The sequence below is a fragment of the Pelodiscus sinensis genome, chromosome 1 (genome assembly GCF_049634645.1).
Source record: "Pelodiscus sinensis isolate JC-2024 chromosome 1, ASM4963464v1, whole genome shotgun sequence".
Lineage (NCBI taxonomy): Eukaryota > Metazoa > Chordata > Testudines > Trionychidae > Pelodiscus > Pelodiscus sinensis.
The window spans coordinates 327636517-327657101 of NC_134711.1; the positions used below are offsets into that span (position 1 = coordinate 327636517).

Genomic DNA, 20585 nt, shown 5'->3' on the forward strand with positions numbered 1-20585 from the left:
GTGAGTTGCCCTGTCATAGTGACTGGATGGTGCATCGTAGTGCACCTTCAGGGTTACTCAGGGTGAGAACCTGATGGGAGGTCTAGTACTGTTCATGAGGGGTACGGTCTTGTGGCATGAAGGACAGAGAGACAGTATTTGGACTAGTGCTTGGCTGGAAAACAAAGAGTTTATTTCCCAGGCACAAAAATTGTAACCCAAACTCTGAGTTTCCATTATTTGAGGAGGGTTTTCATAGAAAATGGATCATTTTTCTCTGAACGCTCAGCTGCCAGAATGCTTCCTGGCTGCACCTGCTTGGATCCAAAAGAAGACCTGGAAGCTTTGCATCTACCTCTTCCTCCCGACAAATATGGAGGTTGCCCAACCAAGAAAGAGCAGAGCAAACTACCTCCAGAGCAACCTACGGCTGGGGACCTGTACCCCTCGGCTACTCTAACCAGCCTTTCCGTCTCTGAGCAGCCCCTGCACAACACTGCTTTGGCTGATTGTGCGGGCAGTGACTGATGAGACTGGCCCTGGTAGCTCATCTCTGATGAACCTGTGTGAGGAGGGAGCTGGAGAGAGCAGTTGTGGAGACCCAGAGATTGCGGGTGAGTGGACTGAGCCACTAGCGAGCGGATCACTGAGAGCTGTGCCTAATTAAGGGGATCCTGGCTCCCCGTTTTCATTCCTCAGAGAGCAGGTAAGTGAACTTCCCATCCAGAATGAGATGAGGGAAATTTCCATATACTGAGCCTTGTGGAATGTCCCTTCTCTGGCTTGCACACGGGGTTTGTAAGGCATGAATGGGGGCTGCCAAGAAATCTATCTATCTATCTATCTATCTATCTATCTATCTATCTATCTATCTATCTATCTATCTATCTATCTATCTATCTACCTATCTATCTATCTATCTATCTATCTATCTATCTATCTCAGCATGATCCCAGCTGTCACAGCATCATCATTGCCACATCATTACCCAAGGGAGCCATGTGCCTAATCAGGACCATACCAAGAGTAATGAGATGCCCGCATTGTGGGAACAGAGCCTGCAGCAGGGTGGTCACCGAAGCCCTAGAGGGTAGCAACAGTGCATCCTCTAGGATTTGGTCTCCTGCTGTGACAGGGTTAAAGCTGGTGCACAGGAAGCCAAGCAGCTGAGGTTCCCCGATGACCAAGTAGCCCCAAGGGAAGTTACAAACATGCTGCATAAAGGCAGTGGCTTCCCCATCTGAACACACACTGCCTGCTGCCCATGCTACCTCTCCGATGCCTCCTGGTGCTGTAGGGTGAAGACCTCTGGTGCCAGCGGCTCCCTTCTAGCAGGAACTGGGTACGTAGAAAGGTTTCACTGTCTGTAACAAGCCAAGTGCAGGGCAAAGGCTGCAGGCTGTTTGCATTGTCAGATGTTCTGTGCAGAGGCAGAGGACTCAGCTGGGCTGTTGGGCTGACTCAGTGACTGGGCTGGAGGGCAGGCAGCGCTAGGTAGTTTGGGAACCCTCCCCTATATTTGCCCATGCTCCACGGTGGGCTGCTCAAATAGCACAAAAATCTCACTTTGAAAGCGACCTTCTGATGTTAAAACCTCTAGTGCCCTGCTTCAGAATTTCTGATAAGGTCAAGAATTTTCAACTTGCAGTGTGTTCTGAGCTCAGTCCTTCTAGAGTCTGAGTGAGAGGGGACCCCACAGAATATAGATGACTAGTTCCCAAATCGACTTACATTTTGTTGCTCCTGGAAATTTACTCAGCAAATGCCTTTTCAAAGGTTTTATTCTCTGCCTCGAATCTGAAGGCAGGAACTCAGAGCTGCGTTGCTCTGTAGTAACAGGCCCAACAGGGCATATTTCCATCTCCTGACCAGCTGAGGGCTCCAGAAACTCTATTGTGGAGGGACCCCTCACAAGGTACATACTGGAGGTATCTTGAAAAAACTCCGCTGTGAACAGGGAACGCATCTGCTCTTCCGCTTTTTTTTGTGCAAGAGCAGACACGCTCTTTCAGAAGCCCTACCTTCCTTCTTCCTCATGGAAGAAGGGCTCCTCTGAAAGAGAAGGTTTCTTCCAAAATTTGGCCCAGTGGAGATGGGCCAGATTTCTGAAAAGCCTCTTCCAACACAACTATCAGAAAAAGGTATGGAAATAGTGGAGTGCAATTTGCATATCTTTTTTCGATAGAATATTGTAGTCTACATGTAGCCCCTGTTACAAATCTCTCTGCCCCATCTCTAGGAACTGAGACCCAGATGTCCCATCAGCTACTCTAACCAAATTTCTCTGTGCAGCCCCCTCCTCCCGGCACAAGTCCCCTTGAGCAGTTCCTGGAGGCAGTGGCTGCTGTGACAGACCCTGGTAGCATATCTCTGAGCAGCCTGTGTGAACAGGGCACTGAAGAGGGTCCTAGCACAGCTGAGGAGGCCCAGAGATTGGAGGGTGAATGTGTGGGACTAGATCCATGGATCATTGACATCTGTTCCTAACTGTGGGATCCCTGGATACAGGAGCCATTTTTGATGTCTCAGGGAGAAGGCAAAGGACCACCCATTCCGGAGCAATCTGAGGGAAATCCCCATACACAGAGTTTTGGCTTGCACCCTAAGTTTGTAACTCAGGACAGGGGACTTGTGTGGAGAAATCTGGTCCAACGCTATTAGCATTAATATTCTGTGTTATTGCAGCTGTGACAGCATCGGCATTAGCCCTCTTCTACCCATGAGGTAGCCGTGTGACTAATGAGAATCATCTGAAGTGTGCTGAAGAGCCTGGATTCCAGGCATGGAGCATGCAGCAGAGCTGGCATCAGCTCCCATCCCTTGGGATGTGGCCTCTTGCCATTTGCCATTGGCAGTGATGGGGTTAAAGCTGGTGCACAGGAAGCCAAGCAGCTGACGTTCCCTGATGGCCAAGTGGCCCCAAGGGAAGGTACAAACATGCTGCATAAAGGCAGCAGCCTCCCTATCTGAACACACAATGTGTGCTGCCCGTGTAACATCAGGTTAAGACCTCTGGTGTCAGCAGTCTCTTTTTCACGGGAACTGAGGACCTTGGCAGGTTGCACTGTCTTTAAAATGTGAAGAGAAATGTTTGCACTGGCAGATGTTTTGAACAGCAGAGGAGGACTCAGTGGGCTGCCGGGGTGACTCAGTGACATAACTGGCCTCTGAGGATAGAACAAGAAGCAATGGGCTTAAACTGCAGCAAGGGAGGTTTAGCTTGAACATTAGGAAAAACTTCCTAACTGTCAGGGAGGTGAAACACTGGAATAAATTGCCCAGGGAGGTTGTGGAATCTCCATCTCTGGAGATATTTAAGAGCAGGTTAGATAAATGTCTATCAGGGATGGTCTAGACAGTATTTGGTCCTGCCATGGGGTGGGGGACTGGACTCGATGACCTCTCGAGGTCCCTTCCAGTCCTAGTATTCTATGATTCTAACTGGAGGCAGGGTAACACCAGGCAGCTTCAAAACCCGTGTCCATCTGCCAAAGCATCACAGACTCCACTATGGAGTTTTTTCAAAGTGTCTCCCTTTATTTTGAAATAACAAGGGGATCGCCCACACTACCAAGCCCATTATTTCAATGGAAGGGGCTGGTTATTTTGAAATAGTAACTCCTGCTTTTCATGGGAAATAACCCTTATTTTAACATAAGTCAGGACTATGCAGCTCTTTAAAGACTAACAAGATGGTTTATTAGGTGATGAGCTTTTGTGGGCCAGACCCACTTCCTTAGATCAAATTGTGGAAGAAAATTGGCACGACCATATATAACAAAGGGTCATATCCTTTGATCTGAGGAAGTAGGTCTGATCCCTTTGGTATATATGGTCATGCCAATTTTCTTCCACAATTTGATCTGAGGAAGTGGGTCTGACCCACGAAAGCTCATCACCTAATAAACCATCTTGTTAGTCTTTAAAGTGCTGCATAGTCCTGTCTTTTGTTTCAGCAAGACCAGACTAACACGGCTACATCTCTATTATTATTTTAACATCGTTATTTCAAAATAGTGGTAGTGTGGTCGCTCCGGTGCCACTTTTTTGAAATAACTACTTCCCAGAGTCCTTCAAAGTATTACTCCACAGTAATTCCTGGGGCTCTAAGTGGAGGTCATGCATCCACATAGAGGGAGCCTGCTTCAGACTACTTTTTGAGGCTTTCCTGTAGCGTGCACATGCTATTTCAAAATAGTTATTTCTGCAGCTATTATTTAAAATAAGTTACTTGGAAATAACCTCCTGAGGTAGATATAGCTGCTGCCAGACAGATTTGAACTCTGGAGCTTACTGTAGGAGCCATTACGTCTTGAGCTATAAAGCCAGCTTGCTCTTACTTTATGCTGTAGAGTTTCCTTGTTGTTATCTCGGGCTGTAAATGGTCTCAGTACCATTCCATGGGACAGTGATCCACTTTAGGTGTGTGATTTACATAGACATGCCCACAGTGGGCTGTTTAAGCTACGTAGGAGTGTGATTTTCAATAGGAACTCAGAGTATAAAATCCCCTATGCCCTGAGTCAGACATTTTCAAGTGCTTCCATCTCCAGAGGTGTGGGTGTTCCATTCCTGCCAAGGGTTGAGTGAGAGAGGCAACGTCCGTAACTAGTACCCAAATTGCTTCAGATTTATTTGCTCCCTGAAATGTAATCAGCAAATGCATTGGGAAGGGTTTTCTTCTTGGGCTCCGTTGTGACATCTAGAGATGTCATTGTTCCCCTTTATTCAGCTTTGGTGAGGCCACATCTGGAGTATTGTGTCCAGTTCTGGGCCCCCCACTACAAAAAGAATGTGGACGCATTGGAGAGGGTCCAGTGGAGGGCAACCAAAATGATGAGGGGGCTGGAGCATATGACTTATGAGGAGAGGCTGAGGGACTTGAGTCTGTTTAGTCTGCAGAATCGAAGAGTGAGGGGGGATTTGATAGCAGCCTTCAACTTCCTGAAGGGAGGTTCCAAAGAGGATGGAGAGAGGCTGTTCTCAGTAGTGATGGATGGCAGAACAAGGAGCAATGGTCTCAAGTTGTAGTGGGAGAGGTCCAGGTTGGATATTAGGAAAAACTATTTCCCTAGGACGGTGGTGAAGCACTGGAATGGGTTCCCTAGGGAAGTAGTGGAGTCTCCATCCCTAGAGGTGTTTAAGTCTCAGCTTGACAAAGCCCTGGCCGGGTTGATTTAGTTGGAATTAGTCCTGCCTAGAGCAGGGGGCTGGACTTGATGGCCTTCTGAGATGTCTTCCAGCTCTATGGTTCTATGAATTCAGAGCTGCGTTGCCATGTGTTAACAAGTCCAATGGGACGTAGTTATAATTTCTATTTTCCCTGGCTGACCCAGGGCTCCAGCAGTTTTTCCTTGTAGAAACTCCCCAGAATTACTGGGCCACCAGAATCCCTACCAGTCCCTGTCAGTCCCACCGGACAGGGCTTGGGCCCTATCCTCTTGTGGGTGGAATCCCACAATCCTCCCTCCTTCAGACAGGGCCTTGGGCTGCTGTAACCGGACAGGAACCCCCCTGTAACATCCATCTTTGCTTGCCTGGAAGCATACAGGGCACACAGAGCAGTAACATCACCATAGTCTTTGAAAGCCTTGACAGGAGGCCCGGATATGCCAGCTCACCCAGTGACCCTGGACAACTGTAAGTAGAGATAAGAGGGTGGTCGAACTAATCGCTGACCAAAAGGCTGCCGAGGAGTGCCCTTGACTGAACCCCATATTGATACGATCACACACTCGTCCGGGGGGGGGGAGGTATCCTGAAAAAATAAGAAAGAGGATACGGGCCCCTAGGGGTATAAAGATGGGTCCAGCAGCACACTCACTCTGAGCAGAAGAGAGGGCTTTTTCTGCCGTAGGTAAACCTCCTTTTCTGAGGCATAACTCCCTTTTGTGTGACAGCTCTTGCACAAAAAGCCAAGTGTGGATGCTCCAGAGGAGTTTCTTGTGCAAGAAACCCCTATGGAAAAAAGCACAGGTGCTCTGATGGCCATTCTCTTGTGCAAGAAGCCTTTTGCCAAAAAACTAGCGCTATAGACGTCTTGTGCAAGAACACTGTAGTGAAAGCATAGCCCAATAGACTATTTTCCATTGTGACAATGGACTGAGATGTTGTGTTTCTTCCAGGTTCTCAAGAAATCAAAGGGTGTGTCTACATTGCATTCCTCTTTCGAGAGAGGAATGCAAATGCAGGCGAGCAAAATTGCAAATGAAGCAATTCTTTCGAAATAATCCTTATGCCTTAAAAAATGAGGTTTAACGGTTATTTAGAAAGAAGGGATTTTTTTTTAAATAACCGTGTCTACACAGTTTTTTTTTTAATCTCAAAATAGGGTATTTCAAGATAGCGGCCAGATGCAATTATGCAAATGAAGTGCAGGAAATTCAAAACTGCACTTCATTTGCAATTTCACTCGGCTGCATTTGCATTCCTCTCTCAAAAGAGGAATGCAGTGTAGACATACCACCTATGACAGATGCTCCATTTTCAGTCCCACTCTAATTGGAGCCATCACTGCTGAAAGAACATCAGTGGCTGGGTTGATACGTGTGTGCTAATGTACAGATGTGAAAATGTGATGCCAAACATTTTTCTTTACCATAAAATCATTACAAAACAAGCCTTCCTGGCATTCAGGTATATCAAAAGGTTGCAGCAGAATTCTTGGAATCTTTACAGGAAAAAGCAGAGGTAAGAACATAAGAACATAAGAATGGCCATACTGGGTGCTTCAGACCAAAGGTCCATCTAGCCCAGTATCCTGTCTGTCAACAGTGGTCAGTGCCAGGTACCCCATAGGGAGCAGACTGAAGACAATGATCAAGCAAGTAACTTTACTGCTTAGAGGCTTTGGCTGTTGAAAGCATGATAAAAGCATGCCACATATTTTTTGCAATGGGTTTCTGTGATTAAATCTTTGTTCAGGGAACAGTTGTATGGTATGGTCTCCTGGTAACTAACCAGAAGCTGCTTCAAACACTTAGGCTACGTCTACACTAGCCCCTTTTCCGAAAGGGGCATGCTAATTTTAAACTTCGTAATAGGGAAATCCGCGGGGGATATTTAAATATCCCCCGCGGGATTTAAATATAGATGTCTGCCGCTTTTTTCCGGCTTGTAGAAAAGCCGGAAAAGAGCGTCTAGACTGGCCCGATCCTCCGGAATAAACCCTATTCCGGAGGATCTCTTATTCCTACTTTGAAGTATAGGAAGGTTCGGGCCAGTCTAGACGCTCTTTTCCGGCTTTTCTACAAGCTGGAAAAAAGCGGCGGACATCTTTATTTAAATCCCGCGGGGGATATTTAAATATCCCCCGCGGATTTCCCTATTATGAAGTTTAAAATTAGCTTGCCCCTTTCGGAAAAGGGGCCAGTGTAGACGTAGTCTTACATTCAGGCTATGTGTACACTACAGAGTTTTTTCAGAAAAATGGCTGTTTTACCCCAAAACCCCAAAAAACCTTCATTTACGCCACACTGCAATCATATTCTTTTGGAAAAAAAATTAAAAAAAACAGAGGGTTTTGTGTGACATTGGTAAACCCCTTTCTACGCGGAAGAAGCCTTTTTGCAAAAGAGCTCTTTCAGAAAAAGGCATGTGTTTATGGGGAAGAGGGAGTTCTTTAGGAAGAAGGGGAAAGAGGAAAAAGAACAGGAGCCCCTATGACCATTCCATCCATCGTAATCACAGTGAATTGCGAGATAGCATCCATTCAGTGGAGATGCTGTCTTTCAAAAAAGCAGATCACTTTTTCAATGCACTTAAAAAGTGTGGACATACTCTTTCAGAAGTTTTTTCAGAAGATCTCTTCCAGAAAAACTTTTTCCAAAGAAGCCTGTGGTCCAGATGTAGGCTCAGCGCGCAGGAGACTGGACATTATAACCTCTTGAGGTATTCATGGGGATCAGAGTGCATCATTGGGAGAATTTTGTGATGGAAATTTAACAGAGCCTTATACTGATCAAATTACACACATAAATCTGGAGTGATATGGTAGACATAAATTGTATTGAATTCAGAATCTAGATCTTTGAATGTATCTATTCTACTGGAAAGAAGCCCAATTTGGAGAGGAGAAAATTAGAAAATTTGTTAGAAATGAGTATAGTGACACACCGTAATATGTTTATGAATAGCTTGTATGCAACATGGATAATCACAATGACCATTTTCACCATGCACTTGCCAGGTGTTTACACACAACAAGATACAAAGGGCCACACTCAGGGTATATCTAGACTACACTGGTTTTTTGAAAAAAGCTGCACAAAGATGCGCTCTGCATTTTTCAAATCTTTTGAGGGTTTTTCAACATTTGGCCCATTTAGACTGGGCCAAAGGTTGGGAAAAAAAACCCTCTTTCACAAGCTCCTTTATTCCCCATAGAACGAGGAACACAAGAGCTGCCAAAAGAGCGCATTTGTTCTTCCACTGAAAAAAGTGGAAGAACAAACATGTCCCTGGCATCAGAAGAGTTTTTTAGGAATATCTGGAAAAACTCTAGGGGTGCATCTAGACTGCAAGATTTTGCGCTGCTTTTGTGCAAAAACTTGCCAGCTGTCTACACTGGTAGCTTGAATTTGCACAAGAGCACTGACTTTGTAATGTACAAAATCAGTGCTTCTTGCGCAAATACTTTCACGCTCCCGCTCAGGAAAAAGCCCTCTTGTGCAAGAATACTTGTGCAAGAGGGTCAGTGTAGACAGGAAAGAACTGTTTTGCGCAAAAAAGCCCCGATGGCTAAAATGGCGTTCAGGGCTTTCTTGTGCAAAATCGTGTCTAGACTGGCCACGGGTGCTTCTGCACAAAAGCATCCGTGCCAAACTAGACGCGCTTTTGCAGAAATACTTTTAAAGGATAAACTTTTCCTTAAAAGTATTTCCGCAAAATCATGCCAGTCTCGATGCAGCCTAGTAGTGTAGACATACCCTCAAATATGAAGACACAAAAAGAGTGTTTGTGGGAAAGTGACAACTGCAAAATTGCACAGTGCCTTGAAGCAGGCTGTGGAAGTCCTAACCACAAGATATCCTTGGGGCCAAGAGATTAGCAGGATTCAAAGATGGGCTGGATGTTTATATGGGTAACCAGAAAATCCAGTTACAAATACAGTAGAAAGGATTATTTTAAAAATGTTGGACAGTCGCTAAACCTTGATTTGCATAACAAAATATGTCTCAGCAGTTAGTGTGAGCGACAAATTTTCCCTGGCAGCAGGAAAATTCATAGCTGCTTATTACAGGGTGTCTTCCACCTTTCTCTTGCAGCGTGTGGGACCGGACAGTGGATACTGGGACAGATAGACTGCAGTCTCATCCAGTCTAGCAGGGCCTATCTTTCTTTCCATGGTGTAAACTCTAATCTATGTTTTTGCTGATCTTCTTTGAGCTCTTGGGAGCAGAAAGCTGTCTAGTAAAATATCATCTACTCTCATGTTATATTTCCTTTCAGAAATTAAAGCTGAAAACCCTTCTGACCTACCCAGTACATCATGTTAGCTGCTAATGACACCAAATTCAATTCTACAGTGTTCCTTCTTACGGGGATCCCTAGGCAGAAAAGCATGCATCTCTGGATTTCTATCTCCTTCTGCATGATGTACATTATCTCAATAATAGGAAATTCAGTCATTCTGTTCGTTATAAAAACAGATCCAACCCTCCATGAGCCCATGTACATTTTCCTTTCCATGTTGGCCCTCACAGACATTGGCTTATCAATAACCACCATGCCAACCACACTGGGTGTATTTTTGTTTAACTCTAGAGAGATCAGCCTGGATGCCTGTTTTGCCCAGGTGTTTTTCGTCCACTTGTTTTCTCACACTGAATCCTCTATGCTTTTGTTGATGGCCTATGACCGCTTCATGGCAATCTGCAACCCGCTGAGATACGCTTCCATCTTAACCCTGCCGAGAATAGCCAAGATGGGGCTGGTATTTGTGCTAAAATCAGTGTCCTTAGTATTCCCACTCCCCTTTCTCCTGAAACGGTTCCAATATTGTCGATCCAATGTCCTCTGCCATTCCTACTGCCTGCACCAAGACGTCATGAAGCAGGCTTGTGCGGACATCACTGTCAACATCATCTACGGTTTGACTATCAAAATCTTAGCTCTAGGGTTGGACTCATTGCTCATTTTACTTTCCTATGGGATGATCCTCAAGACTGTGCTGAGTGTTGCATCTTCTACCGAGTGTTTCAGGGCCCTGAACACTTGTGTCTCCCACTTCTGTGCTGTCCTGATCTTCTTCATGCCTGACATTGGCTTGTCCATGGTACACAGATTCGGGAACAGCTCTTCTCACTTGCTTCAGAGTCTCATGGGCTACGTCTACATGCTGGTCCCGCCCCTGATGAATCCAATCGTCTACGGTGTGAAAAATGAACACCTTCGTTCAAGGATACTCAAGGTGTTCTTCAAGTGAAGAGTGAGTTCTTCTACCTGCTCCAGCTCGTGTGCCCTGAAACATGGAAAACGCAGGCCACAGCCACTCCCACCGTGATGGGCACTTACATGCATCATGAAAGGAGCTACTCATCTCCACTCTCTACATTGAGGTTCCAATGAGGTATAAGGCCTGGAACTGGGTGAGACGGGTTGTCTCCACCCATGGCTGAGGGAGGACAGAGCCCTGGGGAAGGAGAAAAGGCAGGCAGCTGCATTTCCAAAGTGATTGGGTTCATGGAGAATCAAAGGATGGGTGGGTCATAAAGAACCTTAACAGTGACTCTGTCGACTTCAGTGTTCCTCTCTGCACCATCAATAAAGAGAAGGGATGTGGATGTTGTATATTTGACCTGTGTTTGGTTAAACTGCTGTGGGTCTGGAAAAGCTGCAGAGCTGTTGTGCGGTGGCAATCCTGAGATTAAAAGGACTGGGACTAAAAGAGGAGACTGAGGCAGGAGATGATCAAAGTCTATAAAATCATGACTGGCATGGAAAAAGTGAATAAGGAAAAGATGTACTTGTTCCCATAACATCAGAAGAAGGGGTCACCAGATGAAATTAATAGACAGCAGGTTTAAAACAAAGAAAAGGAAGTATTTCTTTACACAGAGCACAGTCAACCTGTGGAACTACTTGCCAGAGGATGCTGTGAAAACCAGTCATTTAAAAGGTTTCAAGGAAGAACTAGATACATTCCTGGAGGTTACGTCCATCCATACATATTAGCCAGAATAGGAAGGGATGGTATCCCTAGTCTTTGTTTATCAGAGTCTGGGAATGGGTGACAGGGGAGGGATTACTTGATGAGTACCTATTCTGTTCACTCCCTCTGGGGCACCTGGCATTGGCCACTGTCAGAAGACAGGACACTGGGCCAGACGGCTCTTTGGTCTGACCCAATGTGGCCGCTCTTATGTTCTCATGAGGGCTCTTGGTGCTGAATGATCAAAGAGGTGCCTGTGGCTGCATGATTCTCATAGACTCATAGACTTTAAGGTCAGAAGGGACCATTATGATCATCTAGTCTGACCCCCTGCACAGTACAGGCCACAGAATCTCACCCACTCCTCTTAGAATAATCCTCTCACCTATGTCGGGGACTCGAACCCAGACGGCTTCAGTTCGTTGTCTGATTGCAAAGAGACAGGCAACACCAGCAAGGTCTAATCACAAAGCTCTTTATTGAAGAGTGCACACGACAATAGAGAGCAGCCTGTCTCTACCAAGAACCAGCCCCCGATTTCTATAACAAGTGGGGTTATATAGATAGTTCCATCGCGTCATAGACTATTTACTTAAGCAACCCACCCCCCTTTGTTAGTTAGAAACTTCTAGCATGCATGCATACCTTGCCAACTATACAAGGTGGCCTTGATACATTAGCAACTTTCTCATTAAGACAGAAGGCGAGTACCAGACAACAAGGAGACAGGGAGTTTTTTATCAGTTCCTTAAGCAAGCTGTCCAGTTCAGCAAGTACAAAAATGCAGCTGTTCGCTTATCTTATACTCTTGCTCAACTCAGGTCTCAAATTTTGTTCAGGGACTACCCAGAACCCTTTGCTGGACTCTTCTCAGTCTGTCTTAGCATAACCACCCTAGGCCCAATTTTCTGTGGCCTAACACCTGTATCTCAGATATTGAAGCCTTCAGATACTTTGAAGGCCCCAAGATGCAGAGAATCTTCCAGCTGTGATCTGTACCCCATGCTACAGAGGAAGGCGAAAAACCTCCAGGGCCTCTGCCAATCTACCCTGGAGGAAAATTCCTTCCCGACGCCAAATATGGCGATCAGCTAAACCCTGAGCATGTGGGCAAGACTCACCAGCCAGACACCCGGAAAATTCTCTATGGTAACTCCTATCATCCCTCCATTGACCTATTTCCCACTGATAATGAATGGTCAATTAGATACCAAGATCATGTTATCTCATCAAACCATCCCCTTATCATAGAATCATAGAACTGGAAGAGACACCAGAAAGTCATCAAGTCCAGCCTCCTGCTCTAGGCAGGACCAATCCCTTCTAAATCAACCCAGCCAGGGCTTTATCAAGCCGAGACTTAAACACCTCTAGGGATGGAGACTCCACTATTTCCCTAGGGAACCCATTCCAGTGCTTCACCACTCTCCTAGAGAAATAGTTTTTTCTAATATCCAACCTGGACCTCTCCCACCACAACTTAAGACCATTGCTCCTTGTTCTGCCATCTGTCACTACTGAGAACAGCCTCTCTCCATCCTCTTTGGAACCTCCCTTCAGGAAGTTGAAGGCTGCTATCAAATCCCCCCTCACTCTTCGCTTCTGCAAACTAAACAAACCCAAGTCCCTCAGCCTCTCCTCATAAGTCATGTGCTCCAGCCCCCTAATCATTTTGGTTGCTCTCCGCTAGACACTCTCCAATACGTCTGCATCCTTTTTGTAGTGGGGGGCCCAGAACTGGACACAATACTCCAGATGTGGCCTCACCAAAGCCAAATAAAGGGGAATGATGTCAGAAACATGATTAATTCTGGGGATCTAGGAGTAGCCATTCACAAAGGCTATGTCTAAACAACACCCCTCTGTCGGCAGAGGGATGTAAATTAGACGTATCGGAAGTGGAAATGAAGCGGGGATTTGAATATCCCATGCTTCATTTGCATAATGGAAGACGCTGCTTTTTTTTCCAAAACGGGGCTTTTCGGGAAGGGGCTTGGTTTAGAAGGGGCTTGCAGTTTAGAAGGGGCATTTTCGACTGAAATGTCCCGTTTCGAAAAATGCCCCTGCACGCCAGGATCTTTCGAAACGGGGCATTTCTGTCAAAAATACCCCTTCTAAATTGCCATTTTTTTCCGAAAATCCCCGTTTCGAAAAAAAGCGGTGGACGCCATTATGCAAATGAAGGGCGGGATATTTAAATCCCCGCTTCATTTGCACTTCTGATATGTCTAATTTACATCCCTCTGCCGACAGAAGGGTGTAGGTTAGACACACCCATAGTCCAACCCCCTGCCCCACTGATGGCTCGTCACACCACACACTTGCGGAGCCCATTCCCCACTGAGGCAAAGCAGAGCTGGGTGGGGGAGGGAGGCTCTGACACGCAGGAGTCCTGGCAGGAGACTCAGGCCCAGTTTCCCTCCTGCCCTCGCCTTGGTTTGTGCTGCCCCAGTCATGCGAAGGGGTGGAAATGGCCATCATCTCCCCCACAGAGTCACGGCTCGCTCCTATCCCAGCCAGCCCCTTGGTTTCCGAGTGAGCCCCATTCAAAAGGCAAACACGGGACATATTCTAAAACTGTGACCTGTCCCACACCTTCTGTTTCCCATTGTGTTCTCTCTGCCCCGCTCCTACTCACTAGCTGGGACTCCGTACTCTGCCCAGGCCAGAAGCCAGAGCCAGGCAGGGATAAAAGCTGCCAGAGGGAGCAAGAACCACTGTGAGGAGGCCCAGATCCACCACCTGCCTTGGGCAGGAGGCTGGAGGCCATGAGAGAAGCAAACACCCTGTCCCCCAGGAAGTTCAACCCAGGCAAGCTGGTGACTCTGTGAGTCCCGGGCAGCTCTGACCAAGGCGAAGCTTAGGTCTGATCAGAGAAGCAGAGCTTCAGGAGAAGAGGATGAGCAGGGGCAGTGGTGAATGGCCCTCAGGGAAGGAGGAGGAGGGGGTACTGCAGGCCCAAACCAGTGCAGACCATAGAAAGAAGGTGGGGAGCGGGGACTCTTGAGTCAAAGCAGAAGATAGGCAAGAATGTAGCAGAGATGGTGCTTTGGAGAAGACTGAATAATTGAGACCCCATAAAGGGCAGAGTGACAGGGTCCCAGACGGCAGAGTCACCTAGGGTACGTCTAAACTACATGACTCCGTTGACGGAGCCATGTAGATTTGTTGTTCTGGACGCTCCCCTGTCAACATCAAAGCCCTTTCTCGGCAGCCCCGGTAAACCTCATCCCACGAGGAATAACGGGGCTGCCGACAAAGGGCTTTGATGTCAGCAGGGGAGCGTCCAGACTAGCGCACTGAGCAGACAAACAGCTGATCAGCTGTTTGTCGGCTCAGCGCGGCAGCCATGTAAACTTAAATGAAGCCGCGATCATTTAAATCGCGGCTTCATTTGACTTTGCCTATGTGTCTAATCTACATGCCTCTGATGACAGAGGCATGTAGTCTAGACACAGCCCTAGAAGCTAGATTGCAGAGTCGGCAGGCAAAAATGGGGGGGTCTTGTGATGTATGAGATAGATGAGTGTAGATCTTTGACAGCCACCTGTCATTTTCAAACCTTTTTCTCCAGTGCTTCATGCTTTTGACTACTAACCCGCTTTCTTTTCAGGAGGCTGGGGGGAAGGTTGTCCACCTGTGCCCACTTTACCCAGAGCCACGAATATCTAGCCAAGCTCACTGCTCCAGAGAGAGACAGGCTGCAGTCAGCCCCAGCGCCTCAGCCAGCGCCAAGCCGGGGAACCCACCGCTTTCCCCATTTCCAGTTTCCAATGACAAGGGAAGGGACGTGGAACGACCCAAATGAAATTTCCGTGTACGTAGCCCTGTGGAACCTCCTTTTACTTTCTGGATGCCTGGTTTGATAATGCAGGATAATTTCAGCAAGATCACAGCTGTTATTGCTGCCATGACAATTGGCTGCCCACACAGTAGCCATGGGCTTAATCAGACCTGTAGGAACAGTGTGGAGAAGCCCAGATTCTAGGAACAGAGCCCGCACCAGGGCTGGTGCTGCAGGCCCGTTGTTTAGCATCATCCTCCGTCCCCTGGGATTTGGCCTCCTGCCATTTGCCATTGGCTGTGACGGGGTTAAAGCTGGTGCACATGAAGCCAAGCAGCTGAGACTCCTTGATGGCCAAGTGGCCCCAAGGGAAGGTACGAACATGCTGCATAAAGGCAGCTGACTCCCTAGCTGAACACACACTGCCTGCTGCTCCTGCAACCTTTCTGATGACTTCTTGTGCTTTCAAGTCAAGACCTCTGGTGCCAGCGGCTCCCTTCTAGCAGGAACTGGGTACGTTGACAGGTGTCTCTGTCTGTAACATGCTAAGTGCAGGGCGAAGGCTGCAGGCTGTTTGCATTGGCAGCTGTTCTGTGCAGCAGCAGAGGACTCAGCTGGGCTGTCGGGGTGACTCAGTGATGGGGCTGCAGGGCAGGCAGCGTTAGCAAGTTTGGGAACCCTCCCCTACCTCTCTCTATGCTCCACAGTGGGCTGCTCAAATAGCTTCACGATTTCTGAACAGGTCAGGATTTGTCAACATGCAGTGTGGTCGGGGCTCAATTTCTCTAGGCTCTGAGTGAGAGGAGACCCCACAGACTATAGATGACGAGTTCCCAAATCGACTTACACTTATTTGCTCCTGGAGGTTTAGGTTGGACATTAGGAAAAAGTTCCTAACTGTCAGGGTGGTCAAACACTGGAATAAATTGCCCAGGGAGGTTGTGGAATCTCCATCTCTGGAGATATTTAAGAGCAGGTTAGATAAATGTCTATCAGGGATGGTCTAGACAGTATTTGGTCCTGCCATGAGGGCAGAGGACTGGAATCGATGACCTCTCGAGATCCCTTCCAGTCCTAGTATTTTATGATTCTATGAAATCTACTCAGGAAATGTGTTTTAGTCTCTGGCTCGAATGTTAAAAAAAGGAATAAGGGATCTTTCGGAAAAGGCTTTATTTTCCAAAAGATCCCCGTCTAGACTGGCGCTTTTTTCCGGCAAAGCTCCGAGCCGGAAAAAAGCGGCAGCCATGTTTATGCAAATGAAGTGGAGGGGATTTAAATCCCCGCTTCATTTGCAATTGCTATGTGTCTAATTTGCATCTCTTTTACGGAAAGGGACACAGCCCTAGAGTGAGGCAATTGACGTCACTGTTATTGAATTAAGCATGATTTTAAACAGGGTCATTGCAAGACAGATAAAAACAATGACTGTTTTCCCTACGCACCTGTGCTTTGTTGACATGCATTCCCTGATACAGTGGGGCAAAATCAGAAGTGGTGGACCAGAAAGCTTTTCTGTATAAAGGTCAGAATGGTAAAATCACACTGTCCTCAAGTAGGCTGTGGAACTCCTACCCACAAGATATTAATGGGTCCAAAAGCTCAGAGAGGGAGTGTATATTCGTATTAGTAACCACATATTTCAATCACATTAGTGAGAATTTAAAAAATAATCTTAGAAGGGCTCCAGACCTTCCTGATTTACACCACAAACTGAGTCTAACTAGTTGGTGTCAGGAGAAGTGTTTCCCGTGAGCAGGTTATCTTATAACTTGCTCTCACAGGACTTCTGCCACCTTTCTCTGCAGCATCTCACGCTGATCACCGGACACGGGGCTGGATGGACAGCAGGTCTGATCCCAAGCATTGTTACAGGCTGGGGACTGAATGGCTAAGTAGCAGTTCTGCAGAAAAGGACCTAGGGATTACAGTGCTTGAGAAGGAGGATATGAGTCAATAGTTTGCCCTTGTAGCAAAGAAGGCAAATGGCATATTAGGTTGCATTAGGAGGAGCATGGCCAGCAGATCTAGAGAAGTGATTATTCCCCTTTATTTAGCATTGGTGAGGTCACATCTAGAGCATTGTGTCCAGTTCTGGGGCCCCCACTATAGAAAGGATGTGGATGCATTGGAGAGGGTCCAGTGGAGGGCAATCAAAATGATTAAGGGGCTGGAGCGCATGACCTATGAGGAGAGGCTGAGGGATATGCGTTTGTTTAGTCTGCAGAAGAGAAGAGTGAGGGGGGATTTGATAGCGGCCTTCAACTTCCTGAAGGGAGGTACCAAAGAGGATGGAGAGAGGCTGTTATCAGTGGTGAGGGATGGCAGAACGAGGAACAATGGTTTCAAGTTACAGTGGGAGAGTTCTGGGTTGGATATTAGGAAAAACTTTTTTGCTAGGAGGGTGGCGAAGCACTGGGATGGTTCACTAGGGAGGGGGTGGAATCTCCATCCCTAGAGGTTTTTAAGTCTCAGCTTGACAAAGCTCTGGCTGAGATGATTTATTTGGGATTGGTCCAGCCGTGGGTAGGGGGTTGTACTCGACCACCTCCTGAGGTCTCTTCCAGCTCCAAAATTCTATGACCCAGTCTGGCAGTGCCTGTCATCAGTGGGATAAATCCAAAATTAAAGGTTTTTTTTTCCTAATTTTCCAATAGCTCCTGGGAAATTGTAGAACTGCATTGAAAGTAGAAAGATGTCTCGCTGTATATCATCTAGTCATCTGGGGTTCTTTTCCTGTTAGGAAGGAAAGTTCAGAATTACTTGGACCTGTTGAATACATGATGTCAGCTGCCAATGACACCACATTCCAATCTACCGTGTTCCTCCTCACTGGGATACCTGGCCATGAAGACATCCACCCCTGGATCTCCATCCCCTTCTGCTTTATATATGTTATTTCAATAGTTGGAAATTCAGTCATTCTGTTCATTATAAAAACTGATTCAAGTCTCCATGAGCCCATGTACATTTTCCTTTCCATATTGGCCATCACAGACCTTGGCATATCATTAGCCACCATGCCGACAATCCTGGGCATATTCTTGTTTAATGCTAGAGAAATCACTATTGATACCTGTTTTGCCCAGCTGTTCTTCATCCACTTTCTCGCAAAAATTGAGTCTTCCGTGCTGTTGTTGATGGCCTTTGACCGCTTCATTGCTATCTGTAATCCACTGAGATACACGTCCATCTTAACCCTGCCGAGAATAGCCAAGATGTTGCTGGTGTTTGTGCTAAGAGGGCTGGCCGTAATATTCCCTCTTCCCTTTCTCCTGAAACGGTTCCGATACTGTCGAACTGGTGTCCTCTCCCACTCCTACTGCATACACCAGGATGTCATGAAGATGGCTTGTTCAGATATCAGAGTCAACAACATCTATGGCTTGTTTACTACTCTTATCACATTGGGGCTGGACTCGCTGCTCATCTTCATCTCTTATGTAATGATCCTCAAGACAGTGTTGAGCATCGCGTCCCACACGGAGAGCCTCCGGGCCCTGAACACCTGCGTCTCCCACCTCTGTGCTGTCCTGCTCTTCTACATACCAGACATCGGCCTGGCTGTGATCCACAGATTCGGGAATAGCTCATCACACTTGCCTCAGAGTCTCCTGGGCTATGTCTACCTTCTGGTCCCGCCCTTGATAAATCCAATTGTGTACAGCGTGAAAAGCAAAAACCTTCGTGCGAGGATAGTCAGGGCATTTGTCAAATGAAGGGTCAGTTCATCACCCATTTCCAGGGCTGGTGATACAAGAGATGAAAATCACAAGTGATGGCCATGCTATCTGTCCTCTCCTGGGTCCCTTTCACCTCAAACTCTTCCATCTGCCCCATCTCACTCCTACTACTCCCCTTTTAACGGAGACTCTGACCCCTCTCCTGACTAGAAGTGAGAGTCAGGCCACTGTAAGTGCTTCCCAGAGGGCACTGTGAGGAGAAAGACTCTCTATATTTGACCCCCAAGGATGTACAAACCAGGAACGGTGTAGAGTCTAGTGCTCTCCACAGCAGACTGAGTCTGTGGCTTGACTAATCTTGACTTTCTGGGTGGGAAGCAAAATATGTAGGGGGGGCATGAGAAACTTCCTGTGTGCATTTTACCCCCAGCGATGAATAACTAGCAGAGCTGATTCCTCCCGACAGATCCGGTCCTCGGATGGAGCTGAATGTTTATCTATAGATGAGTTTGCGTATATTAACGGATGGTCTGTTTTGGAGATCCCAGCGTTCAGTTGACTGAATTGACTGAAAAGGATTAAACCCAGGACAGCGGGTATCAGGGAAGTATTGGCTGGAGAGCCAATGGGAAGAACGTGAGAAATTTGAAATTAAACTGTTTTTTTTCCTTCTTCAGTTTTCTGTGTGAGTTCAAAGCAGGAGCTGGGGGGAGTGATGGACTAAGCCAGGAATAAAGGCACAGATTTTTCAGCAATATCCATGCGTAAGGAAAGATTGAACCCGTGAACAAAAAATGCTTAGTTAGACACAATCAGGTTCTTTTCTTTGGTTTTGTTTGGTTTGGTTAAACTCTTCTCTGCTAAACACCCCCATACACTGTGATTGAAACTGAATCCCAGGGAAGCAATTCTCTGGACTTTAATCTTTTCTTAGTTGCTCTGTAACATCTAGCTACTAAGCCTGACTTACCTCTTTGTTTTGTTAATGAAATCATCTCTTTTTAAAACTATGATCTGATTCTTGTGTCCTAGAAAGCAGGAGGTTCTGTGTCCATGTGCCTCAGACTGAAGGTCTATTATTAAAAAACTAGCCAATTAGCCCGTCATAAGACGGGATTTTCAGCTCTTCTTTCCTGAGCTCTCTCGCTCTGTCTCTCTCTCTCCTCCTACTGCCTCCCCCTCTCTCTCAGCTCTCCTCCACCTCCTGCCTCTCTCTCCATCTCTTTCTTTCTCTTCTCCTCCTCCTGCATCTCTCTCCCCTCCATCTCTCCCCACCCCCCTTCCTCTTCTCCTACCTCCCCCGCCATGGTGCTTGGCTGAGTGCTGCCTGCTCAGCCGGGCTGCCGCAAGGGAGGGGGGTGGGGCAGTGACGCACACGGCCAGAGGTCTGGGCCTTGTATGTCACAGCCCTCACTCCCCCTCCCACACCGGGGGAGCCCAAACAGCTCCTTGTGCTGCTGGCTCCCCTGGAGGCCTGGCTGAGGGGTGCAGCACTCAGCTGAGTGCCAAAGCAGGAGGAGAAGGGGGCGCTTAGCCGGGCCACCGCGGGGGAGGAGGGCCAGGGCAGTGACGTACTCAGCGCCATGGCGGGAGGAGGAAGGGGGGCAGTGACTTAGAAAGCCCCACCCCCTGGCCGTGTACATCACTGCCCCTCCCCCCTTCCTGTCCCACCGGGGCTCAGCTGAGCGGCGCAGCACCAATGCCACTCAGCTGGGCCGCGGTGAGGAGCAAGTGACGGCAAGCAGCCATTTGGGGTCCGGCTGTGGCCAGTGGCTACACCCCCACCCCCGCCAGGTCTGCTTCCCGCCCCCCTCCTCCCATCCAGCCCCACAGCCCCCGATCCTCCCCAGCTCTGCTGCCTCCCCTCTCTTCTTGCTGGCCAGTCCCACGGCCCCCCGTACACCTCCCAACTCCCCCCCGCCAGCACTGCTTCCCTCCCCCCTTCCTCCGGGCCCCCCATCCTACCCTCCAGCTCCACAGCCCCCGA

At 47.6% G+C, this 20585-nt stretch overlaps 2 protein-coding genes across 2 annotated transcripts; both read left to right on the forward strand.

Moving 5' to 3' along the window:
- Positions 1-9469: 9469 nt before the first annotated feature.
- LOC106731295 (olfactory receptor 51G2-like) lies at positions 9470-10405 on the forward strand. The gene has a single exon (XM_014578292.2). It carries the CDS (start codon positions 9470-9472, stop codon positions 10403-10405), a length of 936 nt encoding a protein of 311 aa, XP_014433778.2.
- Positions 10406-17662: 7257 nt separating this feature from the next.
- Positions 17663-18634, forward strand: LOC102448671 (olfactory receptor 51G2-like). Its single transcript, XM_014578293.2, has one exon. The coding sequence runs from the start codon at positions 17696-17698 to the stop codon at positions 18632-18634; it is 939 nt and encodes a 312-aa protein (XP_014433779.2). The 5' UTR covers positions 17663-17695.
- The last annotated feature ends 1951 nt before the right edge of the window (positions 18635-20585 follow it).